The sequence below is a fragment of the Magnolia sinica genome, chromosome 1 (assembly GCF_029962835.1).
Source record: "Magnolia sinica isolate HGM2019 chromosome 1, MsV1, whole genome shotgun sequence".
In the NCBI taxonomy this organism is placed as follows: Eukaryota; Viridiplantae; Streptophyta; class Magnoliopsida; order Magnoliales; family Magnoliaceae; genus Magnolia; species Magnolia sinica.
Window position 1 is genome coordinate 131199550 of NC_080573.1, and position 20242 is coordinate 131219791.

The window sequence follows — 20242 nt, forward strand, 5'->3', positions numbered from 1 at the left end:
ACAACAAAAATTAAACGTCCACCATTAAAATTTTATTAGGGGCTACAAAAGTTTTAGATCAAGCTGACATGTGTGTTTTCCCTTCATCCACGTTAGTGTGACCCAATTAACAGGTTAGATGGAAAATAAACATTACAGTGGACCCTAAGATATTTTGAAAATTTTAATGGTGAGCATTCTATAACCACTCCTATGGTGTGGTCCACCTGAGATTTGGATCTTACTAATTTTTTGGATCATGACCTAAAATGATGTGGTAAAATGGATGGACGGCATGGATAAAATACATACATCATGGTGGGGCTCACGCGGCACATGGAGCGATAATAGCGTACCGTGGGTGTACCTCACACCAGCTATATAGCTGCTGTGTTGACGTCAGCAAGTCATGTGGGTCTGATCATGAGGTATGTGTTATATCAAAACCGTCCATTCATTTGACGAGCTCATCTTAAGGCTTGACACGAAAAATAATATAGATCTAATTATCAAGTGGACCACACTGCAAAAAGCAGTAGGGGATTGAACGTCTACCATTGAAACCCTTTTTGGGATCACAGAAGTTTTGGAGCAATATGAAATTTGTTTTTCCTCTTCATTCAGGTCCTTTTGACCTTATGAATAGATTGGATGGAAAATAAACGTTATAGTGGGCCCTACGAATTGTTTAACGGTGAAAATCATTATCTCTGCTGCTATTTTTGGTGTGGTCCAGACGATCTTTGGATATGATTCATTTTTTGGGTAATGCTCTGAAATGATCTCTAAAAATAGATGAACGGTGTAGATATAATAAATACATCACTGTGGAGCCCAAGTAACTTTGATCTCCTTTGAACTGTTCATGTAACTCGGAGCTCGAGGAGTGTCAGCACTCGTCTTAGCATGACACATACCTACAACAACTATATAGCTGGTGTGTGGTACACCAGCCAATCTACTTCCGATTTCTTTTTCCGATACCAGAGAGGGAAACCGAAAAGAAAAAGAGGGAAAAGAGAGAGAGAGAGAGAGAGAGAGAGAGAGAGAGAGAGAGAGAGAGAGAGAGAAGAAGAAGAAGAAGAAGAAGAAGAAGAAGAAGGCCAGCAGGGCTGCAGCTGTAGCCGCATCAGTCCGAGAAGAAGAAGAAGAAGAAGAAAAGAAAGAAAAAAAAAAGGTATGGTTTTTTCCCCCCCTATTTTTTTTTCCCCTATTTTTCAAGGCCCACAATCGGGGGGTGCCCGTTTCAACCTCGTATCGCGTAACGGTGTCGGCCGTTACCGTTACGTATCGGCCGATACGGCCGTATCGTAACGGATACGGGACACCCTGATCCTTAGCTAGTTTCCTCGGTGTTAAATGCAGTGGAAATCTTCAGGGCCTGCTTTGGCCCACGGTCCTATGAGCTTCTTTTTTTTTGTCCTCAAGAGGTTTTACTAGAATTTTAGAAACCCGAGACTTGAAGCACTATTTTATAGCTTCATGGAGTTTGTTTCTTAAAACCATCGTGGATAAAAAAATGTTGAGAATATTCTGGGTTTACCAAACACATTGGAGCTGGAGTGTTGGTTCCAACTTCCAAGAACGCTTTCCCAAACACTCACTCCATAACTTTGCTACAATATATATATATATATATATATATATATATATATATATATATATATATATATATCAACTATGTATGCTATGAGATATTTATATAGGCATGCCTAGCATACATCAATCACAAGCTTATTTTCGTTGGAAACTAGCACATTTAATGAATGCTGCAATATAGGAGTTTCTGTTCATGTATAGAGGGGGAAAAAACACTCAGAAGTGGGTTCTTAAGTTAAAGGAGGGTGTTAATGGGTGTTCTGTGGTGATGGGGAGCATTTTCCCACGCGTTAGTTTTGTTGTTGTTGTGGACTGTTTCTTTGTACTCCTTTTCTTTTGATGAAGTTTGCAATCTGTTATGGAAGGAAAATTACAAACTTGTTTCATTGTCATCATCAGGATACTCTTCATACAGATGACAGCAGGTCTACACCAAGGTTTATCTGGAATATCGAAATGTAGTGTGTCTGTGTCAAGATGTTGAATATCTTTACCCTATGAATAGAGGCAGTATTCGCTTTACTTGGAAATAAAGAAAAAAGAAAAAGAATGTGCATTAATCTTCATGCACATAACAACCAGGATTCATTATTTATGTGGCATATAAAATGAAAATAAAATAAAAAGTGATGTGGATTTATTTTTTTTAATTAAAAAAAAAAATGGCATTTCTTAGCCTTATGAATAGAAGTACTATTTGTTTCACTCGCAAAAGAGTGTATGCATTAGTGCTGGTTACCATAAAGAACTTTGACTGCTATGTTGATGTTTACACAAGCTCGAACTTCCTTGAGTAACAAAAGCACATTGAATACATGGTTCCATTTCCATTCATGGATTCTTTCTTCAGTAATGAAACAAACTTCAGTAGGTTCCATTCTGTCATCCTTTCTTATGAATAACTTTAATTCAGGTTCAAGACGAAGGACGAAGCAATGTAAGAGAATCTTTAAGACCATCCACAGCACAGTTGGCACTACGAAGGATACTGCCCTCTCCATGCAAAAAACAATATACTGTTGTCATTCTAATGCCACAGCTGTCTCGCTTAAGGTTGCTTAAGCCATTCTTTCAGTATATGCCCAACAAATTTAGTCGAGATGCAAAGGTTAGATTTGTTTGTTTTGTAAGGTCTTCTCTATTCAGTGTGCAAGTTGAAATAGCATGGATTTCTTTTTCTTTCTTTTGTTTCTTAGATCATACTATGGGATATTTGGTTGCTTCTCATTCCAGATATGATAGTTCATTTGCTTGAAATTCATACAAGAATCGATGCTTGTTCTCCAACAGAAAAAAAAAAACATCTAGCAATTGAAGTTAATTTCTCAATATGTGTGGAGAAATTAATGCCAGATTTGATTTTTTCTTTTTGAATTGAGACAAATTTATTAAACAAAACAAAGGGGATAAAAATTGTGGGCAGGTGAATAGGAAAGGAACCCTCATCAGTAACTTGGAAATGAGGCTTTGGCTGCTGAAAAGGAACTACAGCGATTCTATCATAATGACATCCAAACTTACCAAAAACAATAGAACCAAAATTCTCCCATTAGGAAGATCCATTAGAAGTCCTCTTCTCCATCCACTCATGATATCCTCATATCAATGTTTGAATTATCTCCGATATTATCTTTATCTCGAGCTCAGCGATACCAATAACATTGGTAGCGATACTGATAACGCTGGTAGTATAAAAAATTCCAGGTATTAGCAATGTATCGCTAAGTATCACCAACGTATCAATATCGCTAATGTAATCGCCAATATTTTCAACTATATAAATTCTAGGTGTCGCTTGCATTACCAATGCATCAATATCGCCAATGTATCACCAATATTTTCGACTACATAAATTCTAGGTAATGCTTGTATCATAAGTGTATTGACAATATTTTACTAATATCGCCAATGAATTGATATCATTAAAATTTTGTTTATTAGGGAAAAAAAATATATTTCAATTTTTTTCATGGGCACATGGTTATATGTAGTGTTCAATTTGTCATTGATAATATTGATAATATCTTGATATTATTGATATCGTAACACGCGTATTGAGACAACAATCTTCCGTTTCCTTTCCAATTGTTGATGATTTCTTGGTGAAATGATATTTTGCAATATCGATAGATGTTTGGATGGTTAAATAGGCTGGATGGGATGGTTGGACTGATTTCTTACAATAACACATACTTTTAAGGCCCATTAAATGGAAACTTGTTATGTATGCATTCTTTTTGCAATTTTTTTTATTTTTATTTTTATTTTATTTTTATTTTATTTTTAAATTTCTAAATGTGCAAATATGTACATTTTAACATCTCCTGAAGTTTTGCTAAAAATTCCACCGTTTTCTCCATGTTTCCCCGTATTTCTGGTTTTCAGCGATATTATCGGCGATATCGATATTGTTTCCATATCCCTGGCCAGCGAAACTTGTAGCGATACTGATACTTCGAACATTTGCTAATATGAGCATCACTTGAAATCAATCAGGGAAAGAAGCCTGGCTAAGCATCATAGAGGAGATGCCAATGCTTGAGTTATTCAACCGTATTGGACTTGTTTTTGAAAATTCACTATTCCTCTCTTGCCATAAACCCCACAACATAACCATAAGGAGGCATCTTCCAGAGAATTATATCCTTTCTGTTGAAGTGGACTGGCATTCCATTGCCTAATTAGATCGGAAAGAGGGCTGTTGAGAACCCATTCAGTGCCAAACATGTGAAAAAATCACCACATCTCCCTGGCTACATCAGAATGGAGGAACAAGTGATCAAAAGCTTTCTTCTATTTTCCAGCACATGAAGCACATGTTAGGCAGGGGCATTTGATGCTTTTTCAGATCGTCTGCTTGAGGATCTTGTTTTGCCATAACAAGCCACGCGAATGCTTGTACCCATAGCGGGATTGGGGCCTGCCATTCCTTTGCACACGGCACTTTCATCCTGTCTTCAGATGAAAGGATTGGCATCATAGATTTCACTAATAAATTCCCATTTGATGAATGCTTCCGGACATTCTAATTCTCTTCTGGCAGATCAATGTTTGCCTTGCACAGCAACTTCTTGAGATCTTCGAAAAGAATTAATTTATCATCACAGGGATTCATTTGGAGGTTGGTATTCCAAAAGAGAGCTCCCAATTAATATTAGATGTCAATCCCAAAAGCAATGTGTTTGTTGGTTTTGTGTGGCATTATCATTTTTTTTTTTTTTTGTCTTCAATGCTGTCTAGTTTGTTACCCTTTCGGGATTTCAACTGTTCCCTAAAAAATGTAAAAGGGAATAACATTATACCTTCATTCAAAAGAAAGAAAACACGTTACGCAGTGTGTTCTATGTTCTTCTTTGAGCTTTATATTCTTTGTTAATGTTCAATCTGAAGTCCAATAATGCAGTTCCTTTTTTTTTTTTTTTTGGAGGGGGGGGGGGGGGGGGGGGACAGGTATTTAACTAATTTAATTAAAAAATTAGTTGAGTGAATTCATTTTCATTCTGTTAGTCCAACTCATGTTTTACCTAGCTTTAGTGAAAATGAGGAACTTGGTCACTACAACATTAACAACAGCGCAAGATGATGGTTTCGAGGAGACAGCATCTTTTCTATCGAATGCTGGGTGTGTATTGTTCTGTACTCCCAATAGTTCTCTCTGAAACCTATCCAATTTTTGGTGCACGATTTGTGCACAGAAAATCACCTGGGCTCCCACATTCTCCAGCATTGGAGGTTCACAAAATATCAACTTGGCACTGTAGAGTCACACATCTGTTTATGGCTATCCATTTACAATTCACATCTTGGTTTTTATCTTTTTCTTCTTCTTTTTTTCCCAATGATTTCCTATATATGATTCTATTTTGAGAAGTATGTCCAACTTGTTTGAGCTATACTGTTTGGATACAGATGTACGAAATGGATATGGCTGGTCTAGTACTCATTTCCAAAAGTTTGGATGCAGACTGAAAGAAGGGAATTCTTCTACGAATTTTCATGCATCTTTTAATATTAGAGAAAAGATTTAGAAATTTATGCTCTCCGGATTTTCCATATTCACCAAAACTGTTAAACATAGGATGGGACCTATCTGAGTTTACAAACAACTTTGGTTTATAGTACGTCTTTTAGTAGAGAGGTTGGAATTGGGAAACTTCTTGGTCAGCAATCTTGTCTAACTACTATTATGATGATGACTGTCATCATTACTAGTTTACAACTATGCTACTTTACTACTATTATCATGTCAGCTGCGTACCTATAACTATAATAAAAATGAACTTGTACTTAGTGTTTGGGCAAGTCCATGTGAATGGTTTCTTCGACATGAGAATGGAGGCAAGCTTGAGAGAGGTAAGAAGCTTTTGGCTAGCTCAACATAATTACAAAAAAAAAAAAAAAATCAATAAAAAAAAAACTTTATGAAAAGTGTTTGGACACACCACTTAAGGTACTGTCAAAGTTGTGATGCGTGTTTATGACATCAGCAGGACAATCTGTGTAGATATTGGATTGTCATGTCATGTTGATGAATGTCCAAGTGTCCCAGTGCCTAGCTCAAGAAAAACCAAAAATTGGTAGTAGTTCTAGGCAATGTTGTCAAAATTGTTATTGTATCACAAATCGTAATAGGGGTTGAATTGTATTATAAATCGTAAGATTATTTTTTTTTTTAATGATTTTCTTAAAAATATGAAAATAAAAAGAAATCAGAAAAAAAAAAAAAAGAAATCAAAACTTAGCAATTATCCTTTTGCCATCAATATGCACCAAGTAATACCATGTCATGGTAGCATTAAAGGATTCTTATCTTACCTTTTTGTTTGTCTTTCAAGAAATTTCCTTAAAATCATACAAGGATCCTTTAATAATTTTATGTTCCTGTTACCTTTCTTGAATGTAGAATTACATTGGAAAAGCGGCATTTGATTATGTAGACTGACCAAAAAAAGATATTTTGATTTCTAACCATCATTCCACAATACATATAAGTCAACATGATCGTAACAATCCATACAAATAAGGCATACATCAATTTGGTGTTTTGAGTAGTTAAGAAGTAAGAAATCATTAAAAAAAAAAAAAAAAAAAAAAAACCTCTACAATTTAACGTTAAAGAGAATATATATGATTTAATCTCCTTTTTTTTTTCTTGAAAGGTAAGACTATCGGCAATCGAACCCCGGATCACTCACACACACTACACTGTCTTTACCAGCTCATCTAACGAGCATGATACTCATTTACTCTCTTATAAAAATAAAATAAAATAATTTACCTTTTCTAAATTATTCTTTTTTTAAAGGGTTTTTTTTTTTTTTTCTAAATGATTATTAAAGTCCCACGAATTTTAAAACATAAAATGAAAGTCAAGGAAGCTTAAAATAGAATAAAACAAGTATAATTTGAATCGTAAATCGGGATTCGAATCGTAAATCGTAGGATTCATATAAAAAGGGATTCAAAGGTAGGATTCAAATAATTTTGCTTAAGATTTCACTCAAATCATAAATCTTAAATTGCCAGTCATAGGATTTTGACAACATTGATTCCAGGTAACACTTACGATCAAGGATGTTGGGTTTTCGCTGCTAGGCTTTTATGCTATAAACCTTTGTGTATGTGTGTGTGTAACTGCAAGAGCTCTTGTTTTGAATTTTCTAAAACTAGCAGGATAGAATTAAAAATGAATGCATTCGAGGGAGCTTAGGAGTGGCACCCATAGGTCATGGATGAGGGAAAGTAGAATTAGATGTTTGGTCCTGTGCAACGAAGACCAAGAACTATGCTAGTTAGGAGTGAGTTGGTCTAAGTTGAATGTTCTTAAAGGGCAAAGGAAGGCCCAAAGGACGTGGGTGAAGGTCGTAAGAAAAGACTTGATGCCCAATGGTCTAACTGAAGTTATCACTCTTGATAGAGTGGAATGGCGGAAAAGGATTCATGTAGCAGACCCCAGTTTGTTGGGATAAGGCTGATGATGATGGCGATGACTTCCTCCTAATCTCATTGAGGGCTCTAGGCGCTGGGCCAACTTCTATGGCTGATCATGTTGCCAACCATATGGCCCAGTGTGGGTGGTGCAATAGTTTTTTGTTTACTTACATCTGGATAACATTCCCATCCCCTTGAGCCCTGGTAACAGGATAGGGACCTTGGGACTTGCAGGCACACTCACCAAAATTTCATGTTTTCATTTGTAAGCATAGCCAACCTTAGCAACAGCCATGTAGTAGGTGACACCTGTCTGTATCTATAGATAGCTACTACCTGCAGATATTACCAGTATGATACAGATCCTAGAGCCTTTACATCTTAGGAGGTAGAAAGAGTGTGAACCACCACAACCCCCCCCCAAAAAAAAAAAAGAAAAAAGAAAAGAAAAAAAAGAGTGACTAAACTTTTAACTTGATGCTGTAAGCAGTGGCCTCTGAATGCCTTGCCCCAAATGACTGGCTATTGGCCCTTACATAGTAGAAGAAAATTTTCAAGCATGCTACTTGCCCTGAATTGTTGTTCAAATTCAATTAATCTGTGTGAAATTATCAACTGCCTCATCCACATTCTCAAATATAGGGCTAGTTAATAACGTTTGATGCTTGGTTATCTCATGTCCTGAATTGCTTCAGTTGAACTGTATTTAAAGGAAACTTTGGGATCATTTTTCTAATTTCTGTCAGTATCAAATCGCAATCTTCATGGCAGATTTTGGTGGGAGCAGCAGGTGCACTGGTTTTAGCAATTAGCTTGTGGAGACATGCACGAAGTACTGTGAAATCTTAGATGCGCATGTAGCAGAGGCCCGCCAATGATCATCAGCAGGAATCAAGAGTCATTGAGGACTGGTGGCAAATGACTGGAAACCAAAGTCAATTTGACCCAAAGCGAAGCGCATGAAGAACCTGATTTTCAGTCAAGCCAAATGTTACCCAAAATTAAATATGCAGCCGGCCATCTAAGGCTCCACGATCAATTACGTGTATAATACATTCTTTGTTTGCGATTAGTCAATGGCCCCTTATCATTATTTTGGTAATTTTAGGTATCACATAGTGAACTTGCCTAGGCTTGTCGAACTTGACAATTATGCAGTTGAGCTACTGGCTAAACCCCTACTATCTACTCTCCCGAAACCTTTTTGTGTGCGTGTTGAAAGAGAGTACTCCCTAGAGTGTTGAATCTTCTGATAGACAGGCAACTGTTGGTTTTGGGTTGGATTCAGAAATGTACAAATGTTGCTAATTTGGTATTTCCTGGGCACAGCTCTGTATTTGAAGAGATCACAACTGCATGGTGGTCCACTTATAAAGCGCCAAGATCATCCTGTTTAAAACCCCAGATCTTATCCTTTAATGGCTGTATTGTGTCCGTATCACTTACACTTGTTTTTATGTTGAAAGAGGACAGGAAATGCCACTCTCTGCATGTGGAACGTGTGCAACACTTTGGTCGTTCATTTGGTGGGCATTGAGGGATATGTCCTTTGGCTGGGAAAGTGGGCATTGAGGCATACCTTAGCTAAAACAGTGGGCACCAAGGTATTTATACCTTGGCCAAAAAATTGTTGGGATCCAGCCATCATGTGGCCTACAAAATACACTGAAGAAAATGGAAGGTTATAAAATACTGACAAACAGTCTGCATTTACATACATGGGCCCCTTGATTGACAGACTGTCAATATTGTTGGATCCGTAGGATTGCAGTGGGAACCCTGTTATGAAGGGCTTGCTCTCATGCATTGGCATGCATGAGGAGAATGGTGCTCGAATAGCCACTCTTGCAAGGAGCTGCAAGACTAATGGCAAAATACAATGTGAAGTCTTGCAGTAATCCTACAGCAGATTCAAAATAGTGGAATGACAACGGAAATATTTTCTGTTGTGCCATTCCTTTGGTTACTGGGCCATTTTCCATTGAATGTCTAACGGCCGATATATTTTCTCCTTAACAGTGTGTGCAAATGTAGATGGTTGATCAAAAGGACAACCTTCATCTGGAAGATTTTGACAGAATCTTCCAGCCATAGTGAGATCCATCAAATCAACAACATGGATTACCAAACCATGATTATGTTAAGTGAATATTCAACATGCCACCACACTGACCTCGGGATGTTAAAAAAATAATAATAATAATACTGCAAATCAAGCTCTCCCATGTACGTGGAGCCATCAGGTTCTTCTGATGTATCACCCATTCCCACGAGTGGCGTCCATGGTTCAGTTCACCAAGTGGATTGGGTATGCTTAAAAAACCGTCCAGATTATCCTACCCGTGCAATGATGCCAGTCTAGCAAATTTCCCATATGGGACGAGAATTTTTTTTCTCAAGCATTCTATTTACAGGGCACTGATCAAAGGGTTGCGATCATTCAATCCAGGAGAAGTTTGAAGCCCCACAAAACAGCAGAGACGATCAGATAAACGGTCTGCATAACCAGACGATGGGTCCCTACCGTACAGTGCATCAGGGCACAGTTTCATTTCTTGATGCATCAGACCTCAATAATTCTTCCCATGCAAACGGGCATCAATTTACAGTAGAAATAACCAACACAATTATGCGACTTTCTTCGAGAGGAAAAAAGAGAGGTAACAAATACCATTTTCAATCAGTAACGAACAGAAAACCATTACTAAACATCATCTATTGGATCTTTCACCAGGAAGGCTGGACAAAATTCAACCGAGGAAGAGAAAACTGTGATAAGTTGGTAAATGCATTTTTTCGATAAAACAAAACAAACTTTCCATTCCTGCCCCTGAGAATTAGCACACTTGTACTAAGAGAATAAGAAAAAGAAAAGGTAAAGGTCCCCATCAGATTGTAGGTTAACCACTAACTGTGTGATTGTAAACAGTCCGATGCTCACATTGGCATACTACTGATTAATAGCAACAAAAAGACAACATTGAATAGCTGTGAATAATGACAAGTACAGCATTGCAGTATATGAAACGATAAAGAAAAACAACATAAATGGTCTCTCCTGTCATATTTACAAGAAGCCACTTGCTAACTTGGAACTCTACTCAACATGGGAAAGCCCCCCTCCTTCGGTCGGTGTCCTGTCAATAAACCAAAAGAGAAACAAACTGAGGCTATTTCCACCCCTCCATGGCATAAAAAAAGGTTCAAAAGACCAATAAACCATCATAGCCATGATACCAAAAAGCTTCAAAAGACGGCTAAACCACCATCATGGCCCTGTGCCATCTTGGAAGAAAATGAAAGCATGCATGCACCCATGCACTTTTTATGCGCATGTACACCCACACACCCACACGCACACGCATGCACAGTGGTATAACAGGGGCCCACAGAAGTCATGACAAGACACACTTTCAATGTCCTGAAATGGGTCAGCACAAGTACACATGCATGCACAAAAACAATTGTATAACATGGGTCTGCGAAAGTAACAACACGTCATCACTTTCAATGTCCTGAAATGGGTCAGAACAGGTACAGCAGGAGTAAGAATTCAATCTGGAAAGGTATGGTTAACATCAGGGCTACATTTTGATGACCAGTTAGATTTATGTGGATGACCAAAATTCGTAACTACTAAGATTGCAGTTACATCACTTCCAGTTCCAGTTTGAGATTAACATAATTAAAATTTGGAGCCTAATCCAGCATTTTCTTTCAATGGCAACTGAACGATCAATATCCTGTTCGTTTCCACTAACCAAACTAATTATTGAAATGCAGTTTAGAAGTGCACCCAAAACCAGCCCAAATGTCTATGTCAGTTTTAGAATCTGGTCATGGCAGTGTGTATATATTAAGCAACCAAAATATCCAAAGGTGCATGGCTGATATAATCTCAAGGATGCAGGGCCCACATCATGTGCAAGCAGTCTCAATAATGAAAGAAAATCAAAAGTTGATGGGCTTGGGTTCTCATAAACATGCAAGAGCTTTCACCACTATCTACAGCAGCACAGACCTTATGACATCCAAAAGGACCAGAGGTTACGGTAGTCTTAGACTAACTGTTACAGCCACATCCCGATTTTGTTTTTCACATTGGAAGTGGTTGACAACAGCTGACAGGCCGTAATTATTACAACCCGATCTGCTATTTTTGCCTGCTGTCCCACACATCTTATCTCCATTCTCTTGATAGAAAGTGTTTAACCCTTTTAATAAAAATATTCTGATTGTGATGTTTTGGCTAGAATAGTGACAAACAGCTAATGTTGTTGTAACAATTACAGCCCATCAGCAGTCTGAGTTACCATATATATTCCTTCAGGGTACAAAATGGCCCCTAAATGGCATAGCACGACTTGTGATTCGTTATTACTGTGCTTTGGTAGTTGGTCCCCTATCTAACAGCAGATGTTGTGCATGAATCACAAACATTGTTCGTGAATAATAGACCATCCTTTTTTTCCATGTAAATAGTGTAGCAGTTGAAAAGGCATAAAATCAGAGTTTCGAGAATTCAAAAACATATTTTTATCATAGATCAAGACCATTCTGAAATTGCAAACAGGGCTTACTTGTGATCAGATGGATTGGGCATTACTTCATAAACAATTGTTGCAACAACATCCCTCTTCAACTGTAATGACCAGGGTAAGAAAACATTGTAAGGAACACAAAATAATCCTCATATTTCCTGAAAGATCTTGAACTATGAAATACCTGGGTAGCTTCACCTCGTAATCCGATGTAGTATATCTGAGTAGTTTCAGCGCCAAAATTTTCAGGAAAATGCAAAGTGAGACTGGCCACACTTTGAAATCTAGAGTATCTGATTGAATGTTTCAAAATAGCATTTTTACTACGTGAGATGACAAGTGAGCATATTTTGTACGGCATCAAAATACAAAAATCACAGGGATGATAAAACTAGAGAAAAATATCTCAAGATGGAATACATTGTTTGCAACCATATTTAACATAGCTTCATGGATATCAGAAGGTTCTTAAGACGAACGACAGCTATATTACCTACTTATGAAAAAACAAGGTGATATAGTTTTTTAATAGTTAGTTTGATGCGATGCCTCGAGATAACGAGCAGCTCCGTCACCCTGAGGTGTCCATATGGCTTTCACAGAAGCACAACCCGCTTGATTAAACACTGATGTTGCATCACCTTTTAAAAAAAAAAACCTTTAATTTTTATTTATTTATTTATTTATTTATTTTTTGTCTTTTGCCTTTCTGCCCTACTACCAGTTAGATAATGTATAACTAGGGAGCTTAATAGAACCCAATGCATAAATAGAAGGTCAAAGCAATTGAATGTTGAAGCTATATTTATCAGGTATAGCATTTACCAAATTATGGAACAAAATTCAGTATGAGCAATTGGAAAAAGCCACCAATATTGTACCTCAAATAAAAAGAGTCAGGTATTACCTTGTTTGGTATTCCAACACTCCTTGCAAATTTTCAGCCAAATCCCATTCCTTCAAGACAAGGAAAAGGTGTTTCAAACAAAATAAAAATATTGGTATTTGGTAATTCCATTGGCCAAAAAAATGATAAAATTACCTGAATAGGTTGCATGCTCTGAGCATCTGAAAAATCAATACCATCGCGATTAATGAACCTAAAGTCACCAGCGGAAGAAGAACGCAAAAAAGATCAGATAAGTTTTGAAATGAACGTCCCCAATAAGTGAGTTAGTTTTTAGGAGAAAAATGCATTACCAAATAAAGGTACAATCCTATTAAAATGAACATGGTTTGGATTAACAGGGCAAGTGCTATCTTTTTTTCTTTTCTTTTTTCTGTTTTTTTTTTTTTTCCTTCTTCTCTCTCGCTTTTGTTGGGGGGTAATGAATTAACTGTGTAGAAGTGGGTCCATGATATACATGGGCACAAATACACCATGGAATTTGTTAAGAGCCATTTTTAATATAATTTTAATTCTTGATATTCCCCATATTCTTATTTTATTTGCAAAATTTTATATTTTTATTATTTCTGTAGGGTTGATGATGAAAAATTAGCTTCTTTGAGCTCACTGAAGACAATACTATGGACATATGTCAAGCATTACCACCTGAGTCAACATTTGTGCAAAAGTACCATCAAGTTAATTTCACGCTGCCAATTACACTTGAATATGAGTTGAAAACTGAGGATCTGATTGCATGCATACTGCCCATTTCTATTCATTCTCAAGTATGTCAGAGGTGAAATTTCATGCGGTTAGTGCTGAATCAAGATAAGTATTTGCTAATAATTGAAAGAGAAACATTGCAGGCTGAGAAGTCGTGACAGCATAGTAGGTCACCCACAAGCACCTGTGCGAGCAATCCACTATATGGATATCATCCAGTAATGCCTTTTAGCTGAAAAAAAAAATGGGAAGTACTTTCTTCTTCTTTTCATCCTCTTTCAGGTGGCAAATTGTTCCATCCATAGTTGCATGATCCTTCTAAACAGGTGTCTTCCCACTTTGAATCGCACTTTTCTATAGGTAACATGGGGGCTTGAACCAGAGAGACCTGAATGTTTAAACAAGCCCTGGCTACCAGTAAGCTACAAGCTTGAGTTCCCACTCCCACTTCCTAGCTGTTTATACTTGCTAACATTTTGAACCAGACGTTTCCCCACTCCTACACCTGAATCTACTGCCGTGTTGCTTCACACTTCATGCAACTATAGTTCCATCTGATACTGCTACCAAGCTAAACATGTTCCTAAAACTGAGAAATGGCATGAAGAGAAAAATGAGAAACAGTTTCGCCATTAGACAAAACAAAGAGCACACATACAAGCAAATTAATTCAATCATTCTGCACACATGCATGAGTGCGAGCATGCTTGTAAATGCCAACAAATATGCATACACATGCAAAAAGGCAACATCAAGGCGCAAGGCCAGTTGCTTGGTCAGAGTTGCAGGAGTCTAAAACAAAGAGATCAACATCCAATATAATTGAAAACCCTGTGCCAAGGAATATCTTGACTGCAATAATTCATAAATTTGCCAGCAGTTGTAGAAATATTCGATCTTTCTTAAAGTGTCATTTTAGCTGACCATGAATTAAAATTATAGGATAAAAAAACACATAGCCACATGAAAAGTAACATAGCAAGGTTATCCATACGCTCTCATTTTTGAAGGACTCGTTCCTCCAGCACCACCAACAATGGAAATACTCTTTATTTTAACATCGCATGTAAACCTACAATGGACAAGCAGTTTCAATAAAAAGTACAAATATTTGCAAATGGATGCTTTGGCAGTTTGAAGTGATGAGTTCCAATGACGTCACAAGAAAAGGGAGTCGAAGAATATAGGGATCTGGAGGTAATTAGGTAAACCACAAATTATTTCCTAATCATTGTGAACAATGTAATCTTGAAGATTAAAATATCCAGTTAGAAATGATGTGAAGCAAAGAACCAAAAAAACAAACATAAAAAGCAGCAATATGAAAGGCTTACAAACCACAAGATCAGCAACTCGAAACCAATATGAAAAGCAAGACCTGCATCTATTATAGCAGCTCTCAATGTAATTTTGCCATCAAGCCTATTAAGATGAGACATTTTCATGTACCCAATTGTAACCTGGTTGATTAATTGGTTGTCCTAAGATTTAGACAGTGTTCTACATTAAGCAGCCAAAAGATCAAAAGAGCTTCATTCATTTTGAAGACAATATTGCAACAATAATGTTTTGATAAATTGGATATATGTAACTCATCATCTTTTTTCCACGTGCTAAGTTCAAATAAAATAAGTTTTCATGCCAGTCCATTCTATTTTGTTCAACCTATTGGATTCTACTCAAGAATGGAGAAAACAAGGAAACTTATATCCTCAGTGGTTTACTTAAAGGAAAGAAGTGGACGTTCTGAGAGGGGAGAGATGTAACTTAGAATGCAATCAACTTGATTCCTTTTTGGGGTTCAATGTAGGGCTGCAACCTGGATTTGGGTCAACTCAAACCCGATTGACCCAACCCGAGTTTGGGTTGGGTTGTCAGGGCTCTCAGATTGGGTTCAAGTTGGAAATTTCCAACCCAATTTGAATTCGGGTTGGGTTTGGGTTGCAAATTTGGGTCAGGTTAGCTCAGGTTGGGAATAATCATGTGTACTTGGGTCGGGTTGGGTCGGGTATAGAGGAATTCAGGTTGGACACATCGGGTTGGAATTTGGGTTGGGACTTTTTGGGTTGGGTCTTCTTAAGGTTGGGTTGGACTCGGATTGAGGGTCAACCCAACCCAAACTGCCCAAGTTGCATCCCTAGTTCAATGTTGACATGATCATGTAAATCATTTGAAGCATCTAACAAATTAGAACCAGAGTTACTGAAGTATTTCCGGGGAGTGAACTCGGATACATACAGCTTCATTGGACAAAAAGCAATGAGCACTTGTGAAATCTAAGGTCCATTTAGCTGTAGTCTTCCTCGAGAGTCGTGGTTCTAAAAGTTGGTCAAAAAACATTCTCACAAGTAAAGATCAATCGGGTTTGTTCCTTCCACTGTGATTCAGTTGTAATTCTCAGAACTAGGACGTGACGATGTCAAAGTTTAGAAGAACATGACTATCAACGGATTCAATTCTAAATGACTATCAACGTCATAGTTTAGAAGTACATGACCATCAACGGATTGAATTCTAAATGACTATCAGTGTCATAGTTTAGAAGTACATGATTATCAATGGATTGATTCTAACATGGTTTCTACAGGTGCGTTTGGATGATAAATTACTTTAAATAAATTACTTATGCCTCAAGTAGTTTATCTTGATTTCTACTTAATCAGCAGATAAGCATGTTTGGTAAGTATGTTTTTTAAAACACCTCCTCCAAAAAGCAGGTTGGTTTATTGAAACACCCAATCCGGTAATGCTATGACAGTGGGACCCACCTTAATGTATGTGTTATATATGTACTCCATCCATCCGTTTTGCCAGCTCATTTTGGGGCATTGGGCCCAAAAATTGGCTAGATCCAAATCTAAGGTAGACCACACAACAGGAAACAATTGTCATTGAATGCCCACCATTAAAAACTTCCTAGGGGCCACGGTTATGTTTATTTGCCATCCAACCAGTTGATAAGGTCACATAGACCAAGATGAAGGGAAAACACAAATATCAGCTTAATACAAAACTTTTGTGGCCTCCAAGAATTTTTTAATGATAGGTGTTCAATCATCCTGTTTCCTATGGTGTGGTCCACCTGAGATTTGGATCTGCTTCATTTTTGGGCTCATGCCCTAAAAGGAGCTGGAAAAATGGATGGACAGCATGGATATACAACAAATACATCAAAGTGGGTCCATCGTCATCGCTTGACTGAACATGTTGTTACCCTGACCTTACTGGACATGGATTGCTGGGTGAACCCAACTCCACGTGCCAAGGGCCCACCATGATGTTTCTTAGAAATCCACCATGTTCATCCATTTGACTAGATCACGTTAGGTGGGCCAAAACGTGAGGCAGATCCAACGCTTAAGTGGGCCACATTGAAGGAAACAATGGAGATTGAACGACCACCATTGAAATCTTTCCGAGGCCTACCGTGATGATTATATGCCATCCAAACCGGTCATAAGGTCATTCCTGCCCCATAAGATCATATGAAGAAATAGGCGGACAGGTGGATATTTCAAAACAATAAATGTGGGCCTCATGACTATTTCAACCGTGGAGGTTCAATACTATTGTTTCTAGTGTGGTCCACTTAAGTGTTGGATCTGCCTTATATTTGGGCTCATAGTCTAAAATGAGCCAATGAAAATAGTGGATTTCTCAAAAACATTATGTTAGGTCACTTCAATTTTTCAAGCTCCATTCTAGGGTGAGGTTTAATAATACTTTTTCAAGCTGTGTGGTCCACCCGAGTTGTTTCAACAGTGTATCCAATTCGGTGGAATCCTTAGTCCAAAGAGTTCAGCAGTAGATAGTAGCGTGGGCCTCTAATTTTGTAAACTAAAAAAAAAAAAAAAAACTTTTTCAAGCTGTGTGGTCCACACAAGTTTTAGATCTTCATTATATTTGGACATACTGATTAAATTGAGCTAGAAAAACTAGCAGACATAGTGGGTTTCTCAGAAACATCATGGTGGGCCACACGACAATCGGTGCAATTTCAACAATGGGTGTTCAATACCATTGTTACAAGTTGTGTGGCCTACTTGAGTTTTGGATCTACCTCATATTTAGGTCCACCCCCTAAAATGATATGAATAAAATGGTTGACGGGACAGATTTCTCAAAACATCACGGAATGTATTTCCCAACATTGCACGTTCATTCATTAGGCTCCAACACGCCCACTGGTCACAGTGATCACGGTATAAGTTATTTAAGTTTAATAGCCAAACTAACTTAAGTTAAAAAGTTACTTATTGGTGGTATCCAAACGAGCCATAAATGACTATCAACATCATAGTTTAGAACTATATGACTATCAGTGGTTTGATCCGTATTTCATATACATATCCAAAATATGTCAAGCCCTGTGGTGGGCAGTCTGTCTCATTTATAAGTTCCATACCTTAATAAATGTGATATTGATTAGGTTAATGAATCACTAATCAATCACCTTGTGCAAAGAACTTCAGTTTTGTCTAATCAACTAAACTGCAGCATATTATTTTGGTAGTCAAATCAAGACATTATGTAGTCTGACAAAAAAAAATCAGCATGAATTATTATTTTTAAGCATTGCTGTGATCCACACAATCACTTGCACAAACCAAATGAGATACCACATCACTCATTGCTGTATAGAGCAATTCGGTGTCACTACAAATGAATCAAAGTGGGACAGCATTGCTAAATAAAATATTATCTGCCACTTAACATTTTAAGATGACTGAGAACAGTCTATCAATGAAAAATGCTTGATAGATGAACAACGGTATCTATATAAAATATATTTTTTTCAGCATAACTGTGATCCACACAATCACTTGCACAAACCAAAAGAGCAGTCTATCAATGAAAAATACTTGATAGATGAACAAACTGTATCTATGTAAAATACAGAACACATGAGATGACTGACTCGAAAAGGAGAGAGAGAGCATGAGTAAGGCACATAAATGTATAACCAGCTTCAAAAGCACAAGAGTGATGGTAAATATGAATAATGTGATCACAAGTCTTTCCAAAAGTAAAACAGCAGCCCATCATTGGTGAGGTGCAGAAAGCCCACTGAAATAACATTAGCAGTTTCAGATGAGAGTAGGCATCCCCACCGTATGCAGTGACTGAAGGGGCCTCCAGTTTGCTTTTCAGTCAGGCACATCCAATCAGATGTGACATTGGTAGTTACTTACGGGATAAAAACAAGTAATTCAGGATCCCCTTCGTTGCTTTCCAAAAAACCCTGCCGTAATGACAATGATCATAATGCATTCAACAAAATTTTAGTGTAAATGAAAAAGCTAAAACAACAGGGTATTCTAGCATGTTACACTATAAACTTATCAATTGTTCTGGAATCAGATAAAGCAGTATATGAGCAAAAGGAATACAAAGAAATAAATAAAACACCAAAATCAAAATGATACAATAACAAGAGATGTAAAATAACAAAGCCACTAAGCCATAAACATTAGGTGTCTCAGCCTTAATTCAAGTAAAATATAATCACAGCTACTAAAGCACTTTGTGCGCACAGTACATGCCATCTTTCCTTTTTTTGCTAGTGAACATCTCCATGTGCAGTTTGCTTTTGAGCTCTTTATCATTAGGCAGTTGCATTGGCAATGACTTCAACTCTGTGCTAAAAAAGTGAGAACTGAGAAGCACAGTGGCTATTCAATCACCAGGAGATTGAATCTACTCCTCTCAATGTTTGATAAATTGAAAGATTAGTTGACCTTTCTGCAGACGCAATTTAGCCGAGTCATTTGTCCAATCCGTAGAGCATGTGGAAGCTGTTAATCGGAAATGGGAACACAAATGCTTATAGTGGATTGTGTTCTCAAAATTCTGGGTATTTGGAGGTGGACTTGTGGAGTGCTGGATTTATCACCAGTGTCTATGCTACAGACATCAGTGTTGTGAATAGAGGATTTATACCAGAGTTGCAAATAGTGTTCGAGTTGTCGGTATCGCTACAAGTTTCGCTAGCCAGAGATAAAGATATAATATTGTTATCGACGATAACCAGAAATGCAGGAAAAAAGGGGGAAACATGGGGAAAATGGTGGAATTTTTCAGTGAAACTTTAGGACATGCGTGAATACACATATTTACATATTCATGAATGAAAAAATTGCAAAAAAAAAATAAAAATGTATTACATAATAAGTTTTCATTTAATGGAACACAAAAAGCATGCGATCCCATAAAAAATCACTTTCATAGCAACCAAAATGAGTTTATATATTACAAATGCAGCTAGCATACAGTAATTACGACATGTAAAAGTGAATGAACTCAAAGATACCAAATCAAGGATGGATTGGATTATCCAATTAGTGTGGTTTTTGCATGATAGAGATGTACGTCACAAATCCACTCCTACCATCTGTTTTAAAAGGCCACCATAGGACAATGTTCTAAAAGTTAGGCAGATCCAAAAATCTGGTGGTGGGCCATACCACTGTTTTTAATGGTGGGCATTTAATCACCACTGTTTCCCTTAGTGTGGTCCACCTGAGATGCAAATCTGTCTCATTTTGAACTCATTCCTTAAAATTATCTATCAAAATAA

General features: G+C 37.3%; 2 protein-coding genes across 9 annotated transcripts in view; one reads left to right on the top strand and one right to left on the bottom strand.

Annotated features, from left to right (window-relative positions):
- The window catches only part of LOC131217372 (zinc protease PQQL-like), a 43824-nt gene extending 34824 nt beyond the window's left edge, over nt 1-9000 (top strand). For 3 of the 5 annotated variants that reach the window (XM_058212289.1, XM_058212310.1, XM_058212317.1), the window contains exons 20-21: nt 2492-2686; nt 8281-8759. In XM_058212289.1, coding sequence (XP_058068272.1) covers nt 2492-2686; nt 8281-8358 — 273 coding nt within the window. In that variant the 3' untranslated portion in view covers nt 8359-8759. Of the gene's footprint in view, nt 1-2491; nt 2687-8280; nt 8760-8838 lie in introns of those variants that run through there. The other 2 variants (XM_058212295.1, XM_058212302.1) reach the window with 2 other exon arrangements.
- Nucleotides 9001-10369: 1369 nt separating this feature from the next.
- The window catches only part of LOC131217405 (uncharacterized), a 28099-nt gene continuing 18226 nt past the window's right edge, over nt 10370-20242 (bottom strand). The window contains exons 3-9 of one of the 4 annotated variants that reach the window (XM_058212328.1): nt 18858-18907; nt 14660-14737; nt 13093-13150; nt 12958-13007; nt 12235-12343; nt 12090-12151; nt 10370-10646 (exon numbers count right to left, since the gene is read on the bottom strand). In XM_058212328.1, coding sequence (XP_058068311.1) covers nt 10607-10646; nt 12090-12151; nt 12235-12343; nt 12958-13007; nt 13093-13150; nt 14660-14737; nt 18858-18907 — 447 coding nt within the window. In that variant the 3' untranslated portion in view covers nt 10370-10606. Of the gene's footprint in view, nt 10647-12085; nt 12152-12234; nt 12344-12380; nt 12691-12957; nt 13008-13092; nt 13151-14659; nt 14738-18857; nt 18908-20242 lie in introns of those variants that run through there. The other 3 variants (XM_058212339.1, XM_058212333.1, XM_058212342.1) reach the window with 3 other exon arrangements.